Below are 13,930 nucleotides of genomic sequence, written 5' to 3' on the forward strand. Positions count from 1 at the left end.
ATCAACAGATATTTCAAGTTGCAAATAGGTAAATGAGATGATGTTTTGATCTGATCTGTTCTGACATATCTGCAGGCAGAATGCTTTTCAAGTCATTGCTGTGGATGGGGTCTGCAGTGGGATCATTCAGTGCCTATCTGGTGAAGAATGTATTGACTGGCTACAAGCAATAGCAACTAATATTTCAAACCTCACAAAGCACAATGTAAGTAGTGATTCAAGAAATACCTGGAGTTATGCAGCCTTGGTAAATTCAATATATATGTAATTTTGCATGAACTTTCTGAGGTTGATCTAAGAATGAGCCATTTCACATCCGACATGAAAGCCATTCTGGAAAACTTACCTAAGGGCAATCATTTTATCTTGAGAGTTTAGCCTGATTTATCACTTCAAGAATACTTTCACATATACATTTCCATTCACAAACATAAACATTTACATTAGTTAAATAAGTAGAAATAAATATTTAGCATGTAATCCCTAATGTGTATATATATGTAAAGTCATTCTGGACTAAAGCAGTACTGAATTCAGAAAGCATTATTGATATTCCTTTAATGATCTTAGAATTGCAGCTGGAAATGTTTGCCGTGCTGGGAGAGGAGAATGAAAGGAGTCAGTGTGGAGCTGGAAGCTCTCACCTGAGGCTGTGCTGGCACAAGAATAGTTAGATGTCATCGTGGGGTCCAGAAATCAAACCTTAGAGCCATGTCTACGTTGCTAGGAAAGGTTTACTCAACTTTTTCTCCTCCTGCTCTAGGCTTTTCTTCTTTCCCCAGTCTGTTTCTTTATTATCTCTATCTTCTCATTATCACTATTCTTTAATAACCAAATCAAATCGTTTCTCCCCCTTACTTCTAGGGGAAGTATAGTGTAACAAAATATGCAAAACCATAAACCATATTGAGTTTTGATGTAGGTCATTAAGGATTATTTGATATCAGTTAAAGATTATTCTATTTTGAAAAATACTAAATATCATCTATGCCTGTGTTCAAACTCTCTTCTGCCCACATTCTTATATGCCTTGTTGGAGCATTTAAGAAATCCCAAGGAAAGTTCAGAGGTCTAACATGTAAATGGTCTAGCAGAAATATGTAAGTCTTTCACCAATTCATGAACATTCATGCAAATAGGTAAATGAGATGATGTTTTGATCTGATCTGTTCTGACATATCTGCAAGCAGAATGCTTTTCAAGTCATTGCTCTCCTCACATATATGACCCTCCAGACATAAACATCTTTGCTTCCAAATCTAAGTAAGAGTGTAGCAAATATTTCTTCTTAAAATGAGAAGGACCACCAGCCACTAAACACAGCAGTGCCATCATAAATGGCTATGCCCCCATCTCCTAAGGGGATGTGGAAGTGGATGTCTGGAAATGGAATTGACAGATATGGGTATGTACTTGTTCCACATTTCCTGGTAATGCAAACGTTTTCCAATTGGCTGTGTAATTTACTCTCTACTCAGTGGCTGACCATTCTCTTTTCACAGATCACCTCAACTCTTGGTGTCACCAGTCTTTTTAATTTTTGGTTATTTGGTATGTGTGAAATTATATTGCATTGTGGTATTAATAAAGGCAGATGACTTTTTTCCAAAAAATGGTGCCAGATTGGTACAAATACACCAAGACTTAACTGAGAACCTCAACTAACAAGGAGGCCTAGTTTGGACAATAGTGATCCCCAAAACCCAGTCTTTGCTAATCTGGTTGTGTCATCATATTAAAGTCATAGAAGATGGCGAGAGTTTTCAGACTGGCAAGGACAAAAAAACCAAAGTACAGTACTTCTCTAAGGAGCATTCCTCTCCCTCTCATGCTTTACCTACATTTTAGGGCTGTTTCTAGGATTAAAGAAATAAGAAAAATACCTCATGAAAGTATTGCCTCTTATTTCATCACATGCAATAATTAGAGTCCTAAAAATGAGCTATGATTCTATATTTATATAAAAAATTAGAACAGAATGTTAAATTTTAAGTTCAAAGTTTTTTTCTATTTATTTACATCCAAATTTGCATTGACCCCAAATAATCCTAGGAATACTCTTATGAAAACTATGTTTCCTTGGAAGATATGTTCAGCTAGAATGCTGTGACCCAAAAGACAAGCATTTGAAAAATCAATGCTATATTTAAAAAAGTGATAATGCAAATGTCTCTATCATCTGTAAGGATAAAGAAGAACAAGAAGGAGAAGTCAAATTTTACTGCTTGCGTTTCAACCTTGTGAGAAATGCTCATCACGAAACTTAAGAAAGCAGACGATTCTCCCATCCAGTGTTGTTTCAGCAGCTGGGAGAGCCCTGCAGTATGATAGAGCCATTGCTCTACTAACAGTTACCTAGCTGTTCTTTCTCCTCCCTGTGATCACAAGTTAAGTAAGTGTCCTTGGACCTTGTAAGCAGTCCTCACTCAAAAGTACTAATGGTTACAAAATACCCTCACATATATATATATATATGGAATCATATAGTGCTACATAAATGCTGAAGAGTTATTAGGCATAATAACAATATGTAAAAGTTGTACTGACTTCAGCGAAGGCGTAATGACTGTGTGCATGATACAACGGATACAGCCGACTAGGCTGACTAGTATAAAGAAAGAATTAGATTGAGAGTAGCTAGAAAAGTTTTGTTTAGATAGCTGGATATTTTCTAGTCCTCTTAATTTTCACTCTAAAAAAGAACCTAGAAACAATATCTTGTATAAACATATATGTGTAGGCCTATATAAATCTGACTCTTATTAATAAGTGTAAAAAGGAAAATACTGAGAAAAACATCTGAGGGAATTCTATTCAGGAGATTAGCATGCAGAAACATAAATTTAAAAAAAGATCAACTGGAAAATGCACATAAAAGATTAAGGTAAAAAGTTTAAAAATAATTTCACTGAAATTATATAAAACATATATGTACACATGATTTGGAAAAAAGAATATTAACATCTCAATATTATAGAAACATTTTTTAATAATGAATCATATTTTACTATACGGACCAGTTGAAGAATAGACATAAGAAAAGTTAAAAAGAAAGCAAACAAGAAAACAAAAACTGTACTGGAGTAACTATAACAATATGCCAACCACCTTCTATTCTTTTTTTCTGGTGTCTGGCAGTAATAATTCTGTGGAATAGGGACATTTTCATAACTACTTTTGTGGAAATTCTGTAACATAGTGGCTATCTGAAAATTTTCTTTTTACAGCAGGTCATTGAACAAAATAGTTACAAGTATTCAGACACACTGTTTTAATTTAAGTTCATTGTTATTCAAGGTGGCTCCAAGATATCTACAATGTATTTAGTAAATGGTATACAGTAGGAAAGGATGCTTTGGGGACTTGTCTTAAAGCTGTACTTGCACAGGGGCTCATGTATTTTATTTAAATTATATGCTCACACAATGGGAAGGGAGGAAGGGCAGGAGCTATGGTTTAGTGTGCTGGGTTCCAGCTAAAGCCTAAGCCAGCTCCCATTGGGCATTTGCTATGATTTTGGGTAAGGTAGACCTGAATATATTTGCAAAAATTAAATTCTTGAATTGTGAAAACAAGACTTGCTTCAAGTAAATACTTCAAAAAAATGTTTTTCCATTCTGTCATTACCTTTTTTTTTCCATGACCAACTCATTTGAAATAATTGAAGATCTTTAAGTATGCTGGTGCTGTAATGGGATGAAACTCGAGAACCTGTCAGGGGCAGTGTATTTTGTGTGTGGCAGGAATCTGGATACCCAGAGACCAGCCAGCTTTGACAAGCTGGTTTCTACGATGACTCCTAATTAGCTCCCCTTGCTGGGAGGCACACCCTTATGGATCCTGTCCTCACTGGGGCTGGATATTGAGCTTAGATGGAGATGCTCTCCTGTTGAAATTTCAGAAGAGACTGCAGTTTCCACGGACTTGATTGTAGCCTTATGAGAAATCTGGAGGCAACCAGCTGGCCACTCCTGGGTTCCTGACCTACAAAAAACAGAGGCAGTGAACATGTGCTGTGTCACTAAGTAATGGAGTTGTTATGCAGCATAAGGACTGTGTTCACACCCCTGCTGCTTCCCGCCGGAGGCTCCAAGACAGAATCCTCCCTTTCCTCATCCATCTTCTGGTAACCGTCAGTGTGTCCTGACTTCCGAGGCTCATGCCGCAGCACTGAAGTCTAAGTCACATCCCTCTGTGTGCCTGTTTTCCTTCACATGTCTCTTATAAGGATACTCATTGAATTTAGAGCCCACGTAGATAATCCAGGATAATCCCACCCCAAGATACATAATTAATTACATCCACAAAGATCCTATTTCCAAATAAGGAAATGTTTGAAAGTTCCAGGGATTTGACTTGAATATATATATTTTTGGGGGGGTGGAAAAGGGGCAGTCATTTTTTTGGACTACTGTAAGAATGAATAGGGCAGACAAAAACATGCTTAGATTCATACATTAAATTCTGCCTTGTCTTCCATGGTGGGAAAGCTATCTGTTGAGTTTTCAAGTTTTGATTCCACACTGCTAGGGGGTGAACCCAGAATTTCTCTCAGTTCACACATGGAATTAAGGTGTCCCCTTCCCCACCTCACTTCTCTGTAGGAGTTCTCCCATACTCTCTGGCTCCCAGGGAGTATCTGTCCTTGATCTTTCCAGAAAGTCAGAGTTTCTCTCAGAGTTTAGCCTCCTGCATTGTTGTACATTTCCTTGTGGGTGTGACCTCCCCTCAGGGCACAGTAAAAAGAAAGAGAGGAAATGATATGGGGTTCTCCTATATCAGGGACCCAGGTTCCAAGTTCCTCACCACATCCATATGAGCAGCTGTTCCACAGGCTGGCCTTGGAGCGGGGCAGGGAACGAAAAAAATAAAATGTCTTAAGTGTTTTTTTCAGTACCCCTGACTCACAGAGGGTCCCTTCCCAGGCATCTGGTGAGAAAGATGGGCTTGTATCACAGTTTTGTTGTTCATGATCTAATTTGTCTTGATCTCATGTCAACTCTGGGAGATAAAGGAAGCAAAAACAAAACAAAACAAAAACCAGAGAACCACTATAATTGTATTAATTATTATCCCCAGAGTCTTTGTTATTATCTTCTTAAAGATTTTTCAGGTAGTTGCCTTTTATATTTTGCCCAGTGCATTTAGTTGTGGTCTGATGGAGAAATGGGCTACAGTGGGCTTATTTCTTCTCAGTTAAAACTGGAAGCAATGGATACTTGCAATAGAAATAAATGTAAGCAGAAAGGCAGTTGAAAAATATCTGCACTGTACTGAAAAAAAATAAAGGCTATCCTATCTTGACATATCTTATAAATATCTTTTAAGAATCCAGGTAAAATTAAGTAATTTTCAATCAAATAGAAAGATACAGAAAATTCAACAAGAATAGACTTTTAATAAAAGAAATATTGAAGAGTGTTTTCTTAAGCAAACAAAAATAATTCCAGATATGAGCTTGGAGATGTGGGAAGCAAGGAATAGGGAGGAAAATGATAAGCATGTGAATGAATCTCAGTGGAAATTTTCTGTATAAAACAATAATAATGGTTTTCTTGAGGTATTTAGATGAACTGAATTGCATTATATTACAAAAGTAACATATATGTGCAAAGGAGGTAAATGTAGTTAATATTGAACTCTAATATGTTAAAAATGGATGTATTATTTACTACAGAAAGACCTAACATAATAGTCAGAGTGTGTAACTTCCAAATTAACAAAGAATAAGAGGAAAAATAACATTAATATAGTAAAAGAAGGCCACAAGGAAAGAAAAGGGAAGAAAAATAAAATAGAACAAGTTGGACAAGTAGAAAGCACATAAAACAGTAGCAATTTAAATAAATATACATGTAATATTTGTAGTTGAGCTAAATGGACCCAACTATCCAGTTATAAAGATTGTCAGACTGGAAAAAGATAGTTAAGTCCATATATTTCTTACCAGAGAAAGTATAAAATGAAGGTATTAGAAGAATGAAAATAAAAGTGTAGAAAAGTGCTGAGCAATCAATTAAAAAAGGTATAGGAGCTTTGCTGTTATCAGCTAAGTAAGGACACCACAGAAATGCAGAGAATTATTAGAGAATACTATGAAAAATTATATGCTAATAAACTGGATAACCTGGAAGAAGAAGATATCTTTCTAGAAAAATACAATCTCCCAATACCGACCCATGAAGAAACAGAAAATCTAAACCAACCAATTACCAGCAATGAAATTGAACTGCTAATCAAAAAACGACCAAAGACAAAACTCCGGGACCAGATGGTTTTACTGCTGAATTTTATCAAACATTTAGTGAAGACATAATACCTATCCTCCTTAAAGTTTTCCAGAAAGTAGAAGAAGTAATTCTCCCAAACTCATTCTACAAGGCTGGTATCACTCTAATACCAAAATGAGGCAAAGACACCTTAAAAAAAAGAAAATTACAGACCAATATCCCTGATGAACATAGAAGCAAAAATAATCAACATAATATTAGCAAATTGAATTAAAAAATGCATCGAAAAGATCATCCATCATGATCAAGAAGGATTTATTCCAGGGATGCAAAGATGTTACAATATTCAAGAACCCATCAACATCATCCACCACATCAACAGAAAGGACAAAAACCACATGATGATGTCCATAGATGCTGAAAAAGCATTTGACAAATTTCAACATCCTTTCATGATAAAAACTCAATAAAATGGGTATTGAGAGCTAGTACCTCAACATACTAAAGGTTATATATGACAAATCCACAGCCAACATCATACTTAACAGTTAGAAGCTGAAAGCTTTTCCTTTAAGATCAGGAACAAGACAAGAATACCCACTCTCCCCACGTTTATTCAACATAGTTCTGGAGGTCCTAGCTATGGCAATCAGACAACAGAAAGAAATAAAAGGCATCCAGAATGGCGAGGAAGAAGTTAAACTGTCACTGTTTGCAGATGACATGATATTGTACATAAAAAACCCTAAAGAATCCACTCAGGAACTTCTAGAACTAATATGTGAATTCAGCAAACTTCCAGCATACAAAATTAATGCACAGAAATTTACTGCATTCCTATACACTAACAATGAACTAGCAGAGAGAGAAATCAGGAAAACAATTCCATTCACAATTGCATCAAAAAGAATAAAATACCTAGGAATAAACCTAACCAAGGAAATGAAAGAACTGTACCCTGAAAACTACAAGACACTCATGAGAGAAATTAAAGAACATACCAATAATTGGAAACACACCCCATGCTCATGATAGGAAGAATTAATATTGTCAAAATGGCCACCCTGCCTAAAGCAATCTGCAGATTAAATGTAATCCCTATCAAACTACCAACAGCATTCTTCAATGAACTAGAGAAAATCGTTCTAAAATTCATATGGAACCACAAAAGATCCTGAATAGCCAAAGAAATCCTGAGAAGGAAGAATAAAGCTGTGGAGATTATGTTCCCCAACTTCAAGCTCTATTACAGAGCCATAGTAATCAAAACAATTTAGTACTGGCACAAAAACAGACACATAGACCAATGGAACAGACTAGAGAGCCCAGATATAAACCGAAGCATATATGATCAATTAACATATGATAAAGGAGCCATGTATATACAATGGGGAAATGACAGCTTCTTCAACAACTGGTGTTTGCAAAACTGGACAGCTACATACAAGAGAATGAAACTGGATTATTGTCTCACCCCATACACAAAAGTAAACCCAAAATAGATCATAGACCTGAATGTAAGTTATGAAACTGTAAAACTCTTAGAAGAAAAACATAGGCAAAAATGTCTTGGACATAAACATGAGCAACTTTTTCCTGAATGCATCTCCTTAGGCAAGGGAAACAGAAGCAAAAATGCACAAATGGGACTATATCAAGCTAAAAAGCATCTGTACAGCAAAAAACATCATCAGCAGAACAAAAAGCATACTACAGTATGGGAGAATATATTTGTAAGCAAGATATCTGACAAGGGGTTAGTATCCAAAATATATAAAGAACTCAGATGCCTCAACATCCAAAAAGCATATAACCCGATTAAAAAATGGGCAGAGTATATAAACAGACCATTTTCCAAAGAAGAAATTCAGATGGCCAACAGGAACATGAAAAGATGCCCCACATCACTAATTATCAGGGAAATGAAAATTAAAACCACACTGAGATATCACTTCACATCAGTTAGGATGGCCAACATCGAAAAGACTAGAAACAACAAATGCTGGTAAAGATGTGTAGAAAGGGGAACCCTCCTACACTGCTGGTGGGAATGTAAAGTAGTTCATTGTGTAAAGCAATGTTGAGGTTCATCAAAAATCTAAAAATAGAAATACCATATGACCCAGGAATTCCACCCCTAGAAAATTACCCAAAGAAAAAAAGTTCTCAGATTCAAAAGGACATATGCACCCCTATGTTTATTGCAGCACTATTTACAATAGCCAAGATATGGAAACAACCTAAGTGTCCATCAGTAGATGAATGGATAAAGATGATGTGGTTCATATACACAATGGAACACTACTCAGCCATAAGAAAGAAACAAATCCTACCATTTGCAACAACATGGATGGAGCTAGAAGGTACCACGCTCAGTGAAATAGGTTAGGCAGAGAAAGAAAAATACCAAATGATTTCCTCATTTGTGGAGTATAATGATGAAGCAAAACTGAAGGAACAAAGTAGCAGCAGACTCACAGACTAAAAATGGGTCTAGGGGTTATCAAAGGAGATGGGTGGAGAAGAGCAGGTGGGGAGGGAGGGAGAAGGGGATTTTGGGGTATCATGATTAGTGCACATGGTGTGTGTGGTGTCACAGGGAAGACAGTACAGCACAGAGAAGACAAGTAGGGACTCTGTGGCATCTTACTACTCTGATGGACAGTGACTGCATTGGGGCATGGGGTGGGACTCGATAATAAGGGTGAATGTAGTAACCACACTGTTTTTCTTGTGAAACCTTCAGAAGAGTGTACATCAGTGATACCTTAAAAAAGAAAGAATAAGCTGGGCCTTTTAGCAGGCTAAGATAAAAAAATATAAAGAACTTGGAAAATTCTGTCCCTTTAACAGATGTTGAAACACTTGTAATTTTTCTTTTTTCCAGTTGCAATCTATACTATGTGCCTTAATCCACAAGCCATTAATAAATGGCAGTACTGATTTGTTTAATGTATTTGAGGTTGCACATCTTTGTTATTTGAGATTCTGAAAGGCAGTTTTTTGGATAGATTGTTAATAAAACTGGATACAATGAATTGAAATAAATGTCTAGTACTAACTACACCATTAAGTACCTATGATTTTGGCCAAAAATCAGTTCCCTCATCTTTAGAAGAGACAGAGGAAGCAGATCAAATGTGAGGCTGTCTTTCAGCTAGTGTTTCATGAATCCAACCTTCCCAGTCAGTCTTTACTACCACACCACTGAAATAAATCATGATTGACAAACAGAATTTCACCTGACGCTTCTACTAAGGTTACCTATTAACATGAAGGGATCTCCTCTTCTAAAGTCCTTCATGAATATACCCTACACATGCATTTCCTTTATAGAAATGAAGTGTGTTACTTGAAATGTATTACTGGTGTGTGTGTGTGTATATTTGTGTAGAGAATTATGTATAGATAGAGAAATATCTATGTATATGAATGATTCTATCCTAAAAGGTTCATTGAAAATTAGTGTAATCTTAAAGAAGAATATGTGATTATATATGTGAGGATCTAAAAATATATAATTTACATTTTACTACATGGAAGAGAATAGACTCTATTTTCCAATGTTTCTATCAATTAAGAAAACTTTTAATGACAAACAAGAGAAACTCTAAATACTGTTTGAGTAAATAAATGGGGCTTGTACCCAACTAACAAGGATTCTTGATAGTGGCATTTACTGGCTTTGGTTCATTAGTTTAAGGAAGACACTAATAACCCAACTTCTATCTATACCCACACTGCCCTCCACTCAGTGTTGGCTTTGACCTTATGTTTGTCACCACATGGTTACACAAGGGTTGCAATGGTTCCAAACATCACTTCAGTGTTCAGAATAGGAAAGAATGGGAAAAAGTGTTAAGTAGCACCAGTTACCTATCTCCCTTTATGTCAAGCTAAGAGAAAACTTCCCAGAAACACCCTAATATACTAATGCTGACTTCTCATTCTCCTAAACTCAGTCCCAGGACTATTCCAAGGGGTGGGGAGGTGACAGGGTAGTGATAATGTCTAGTGTCTACCTTTCTGGTGTTTGCTATGGGATATGATTGAGAAAAGAAGATTGTGAATATCTTTTGAGATAGATAGCCAATGATATATACCAAATTACTTAATACTGAAAGCATAGTAACTCTAAAGAAAATGCATAAGTAACCAATACCCTCTGTGACTTCTGTTGGGTGGTCACAGTCCTTCAGAATTCTCACACACAAATGCACACACGTGTGTGCATGCAGATTTAGTCAATGAATTCACAGCAGTTATTTCACCCATCTTCCTACATTTTACACATTACCTGCAGAAATGAAAAAAATATTTAAGAGTTACATATTTAATCCATAGAGATCTGCAATATTGCAAGGTAAACACTTGCAAGTTGAAAAGATGGAATATTTTTCTCATAAAAATTTAGGTTGTGAAAAGCGAAAGCAAACACTTTTATTATGTCTGTCATATTGAAAAGACTCAACACAGCTTTGTAGGTGAATTGAAAGTCATGACAAAATAAAACCTAGCAGAAAGAAGATTTACTGAAAATGAACTAAAGACTGTGATCAGAGGTTGCCGAGTATGGTTCTGACAGGCATGGTGGCACTTAGGTAGACTTTTTCTTCCTTTTTTATAGCTGCTGACATTTTTGAGTCCTTAAATTACTTTTTAGCCCTAGCGTGTTGTTTTTTTGCATTGTATTTTCTCATACACTAAAATATGAATGTCAGACATGCAGCTGTCAACTAAAAAGGGGTTACAAAGTGTGAAATGAAACAATTGCAGAGTCATTAACTTAAATCAGAAAATAATAAGGGCAAGTTTGGACATTATGTTGCATTTTTGGCAATCATATTTTTTGCTTTTTACATTAGAGCTTATTTGAGTGTGTTATGTCAGGAGGGATTTCATAAAATAACCCACTCTGTCTCTTGGAAAATGACTCACTAGAAGTTAAAGTTTTGAAATTTTTGACATGGGAAAATATTAGCTGAATTTAATTTGTACAACAAATCATGTGCATTGATACACTGAATAATGCAATCATAATAAAAGTGGGCAGTTTTACTGAACACCATTTATATGCCACCCTTGATCCAGTTGGCTCTGCCTAGCTGACCCACCCCTGCCATAGGTCTCATTCTTTGCCTTTCTTCCTGGCCAGGGCATTCATGTTCTCAATGTTCCAGCTTCTCAAAGCTACAGGAACTACATGGGGGCCTCTCCCTAACACACCCACCCCTTCAGCCACCTGCTGTGTCCCCCTTATGTCCACAGTAGCAGGAGCTGATCCTGCTGGGCTCACCAGGTGCTTCCAGACTAATTATAACACAACAGGAATGTGGGATGCTTCCAGACTAATGATGACAGGAATGTGGGGAGCAATCCCCATGGAACATACATTGTCCAAAGAGAAACAAGGATTAAAAAAAAAAAGCTTGCTGTCAAATCACTTGCCCTTCCTCAGAAAATGAACTACTTGGAAATTCAGGGATTGCGTAAGACTCTGCAGGGGTTTCACACTTGATGGAATGACCAGCAGTGTTTCCTGGAGAGGCAGGGGCCAGCCCAGTGACTCACGCTCCTCACCTCCTTCTGTTTGCCTTATGCTGTCCTGTCTTGCTGCCCTTTACCCCTTTCTCTAGCTTCTTTGGGTCTGATCATCCTCCCTCAATAAAGGTTTAACATGTATGACTTCCTCAGGCTCTATTTCTAGGAAAGCAAGACTAAGAAATTACCTTTCCCTCTAACTGTGGGTTACAGGGTACAGAGCCTTCTCACTTAGTAGCAGGCTTTGTATGGGAGAGAAGGTGCATGTAAAGTGATAAGTAGATTGGTGAGGAACCATTAAGAAATTATGCAAGGAATCATTTTGGGTTTGCAGTTGCTCAATTGAATATATCTTAGAACATTCCTCATTCCAAAACGGAGCTTAAAAGCTAACGACAGCTGAAGAGGGAGCTCCTTGATAATACCTTGGGTAATAATGAAGGTAATGAGGGCATAGAATCCATATCCTGTAAAAACGCATGGAAAACATGAGCTGAAATATGAGCTTCTGAGGCAAAAATCATTTTCTTGATTCTTTCCTTTGCACGAGAAAGGCAGGTTTTATCAACAGCTGCAGAACGGATACATTGCCTTGATGTGCCCACACACTTTTATCATCAGTCTTGAGGTGGATTTATATCTATAGAATGAAGATCTCTTGAGTTCTCACACATCTGTTAAATAATATTGGCCACAAATCTCTGAGGGAATAGGAGGACAGTTTCTTGCTTCCAGAAGAATGATTTGCTTGAGTAAATCTTCGAAATTGATTTTCATGGGAAAATATACCTTTTTATCAGGGTCCTGCCTCATCCGTCCTGAGAGCACACTACTGCAGTTGTCAGAACTGACTCAAATATGTGGTTTAAAAGCAAAAGGTTAGTAGGATAAATATTTTAAAATGTAATATCTTCACTAATCTGCAAACATTTAATTGGGAGATAATTATCCCTACAGACATTTAAAGTAGGAGAAAAGACCATTTTTAAAAGAATATTTGAATGTTGTACTGCATTTCTCTTTCTGTCTATGGAGATATCAAAGAGGTTATTACTGCTTTAGTTTATGGATATAATTGATGATGCTAAAATTGAATATACAAAATAAAGGGATTTTTAAAAATGAGTGATATGGCAAACAAATGGACATTCTTATTATCCTAAATTTTATCTCTAAATAAATGAACTCCAAACAAATCTTTATTAAAGCCTGTTGTATAATTATTTATATCCCAATTTAACAGATCTGTAGTAATCAAGCTTATTTTAAGTGGTTTCGTTCATTAACATTCAATGAAATGTTTTCAAAGAAAAAGAGGACACTATTTATTATTTCCTAGCATTTAAGCATGTTAAATGTTATTCTTAAAAGTGCAGTTCATAATATTTAGATAGATGTTCAGTCTTGATTTTAGGTAAATTGTAAAGTAGTAGATTTATAATTATTTTTTCAGTTCTTGCATATAAGAAATATCTGAGAAACATTTGCAGTGTAAGTATTTAATGACTTTGTATTTGCCCCTCAAGTTTTTTAAGCAGCCTCAACTTAAAACTCAAAATGCTAATGAAAAGTCTTTGATAAGAAAACTATTGAATTGAATTTAAACTTTTAATAATATAGGAATATATTATTGCATAAAATATATTGGATAGATATTACATATAATAGCATTTAAAATATTTGGTTTATTAAATATGAAACTTAATCAATACCAGTGATTCCTGTAAGAAAAAGCAAATGACTAATATAATTGAATAAAGTAAGAAGTCAAGGTAAATGGTGAAAATGTTGGATAAAATAGGATGCATCTCTCTCCTAATACTGTTTAACATACATAAAAATGGGTAGATGATACACAAGTGTTTTCAGTAATTGTAAGATCTTGACAAAACTTTTTTTTTATTCCATTTCATCCAAAAATGTGAACAGTCTCCTCATGTTAGGTTTTTAATTGTTCTTTCTTTAAAAAGATTATTCAATATCTTTGGACATGTTGTTTTCTAGAAAATTAAACACAAAACCATTTGGGATAATACAGTTGGTAAAAATATCTTTTAAAATATGTGCTTTCATAATATTTTTTATTTTAGGTATTAATGTACAGAAGAGTATAAAAATGAAAAATGATTGCAATAATAATGGTCTATTTATTGCTAATG

The 13,930-nt window shown here is 35.7% G+C and overlaps 1 protein-coding gene across 1 annotated transcript in view; it reads left to right on the forward strand.

The window, feature by feature from the left end:
- The window catches only part of SNTG1 (syntrophin gamma 1), an 832,887-nt gene that overhangs the window by 634,226 nt on the left and 184,731 nt on the right, over positions 1–13,930 (forward strand). The window contains exon 12 of the mRNA XM_073229494.1: positions 76–205. Within this exon, the coding sequence (XP_073085595.1) occupies positions 76–205 (130 nt within the window). The remainder of the gene's footprint in view (positions 1–75; positions 206–13,930) is intronic.

Source organism: Manis javanica, chromosome 2, assembly GCF_040802235.1.
Source record: "Manis javanica isolate MJ-LG chromosome 2, MJ_LKY, whole genome shotgun sequence".
Lineage (NCBI taxonomy): Eukaryota > Metazoa > Chordata > Mammalia > Pholidota > Manidae > Manis > Manis javanica.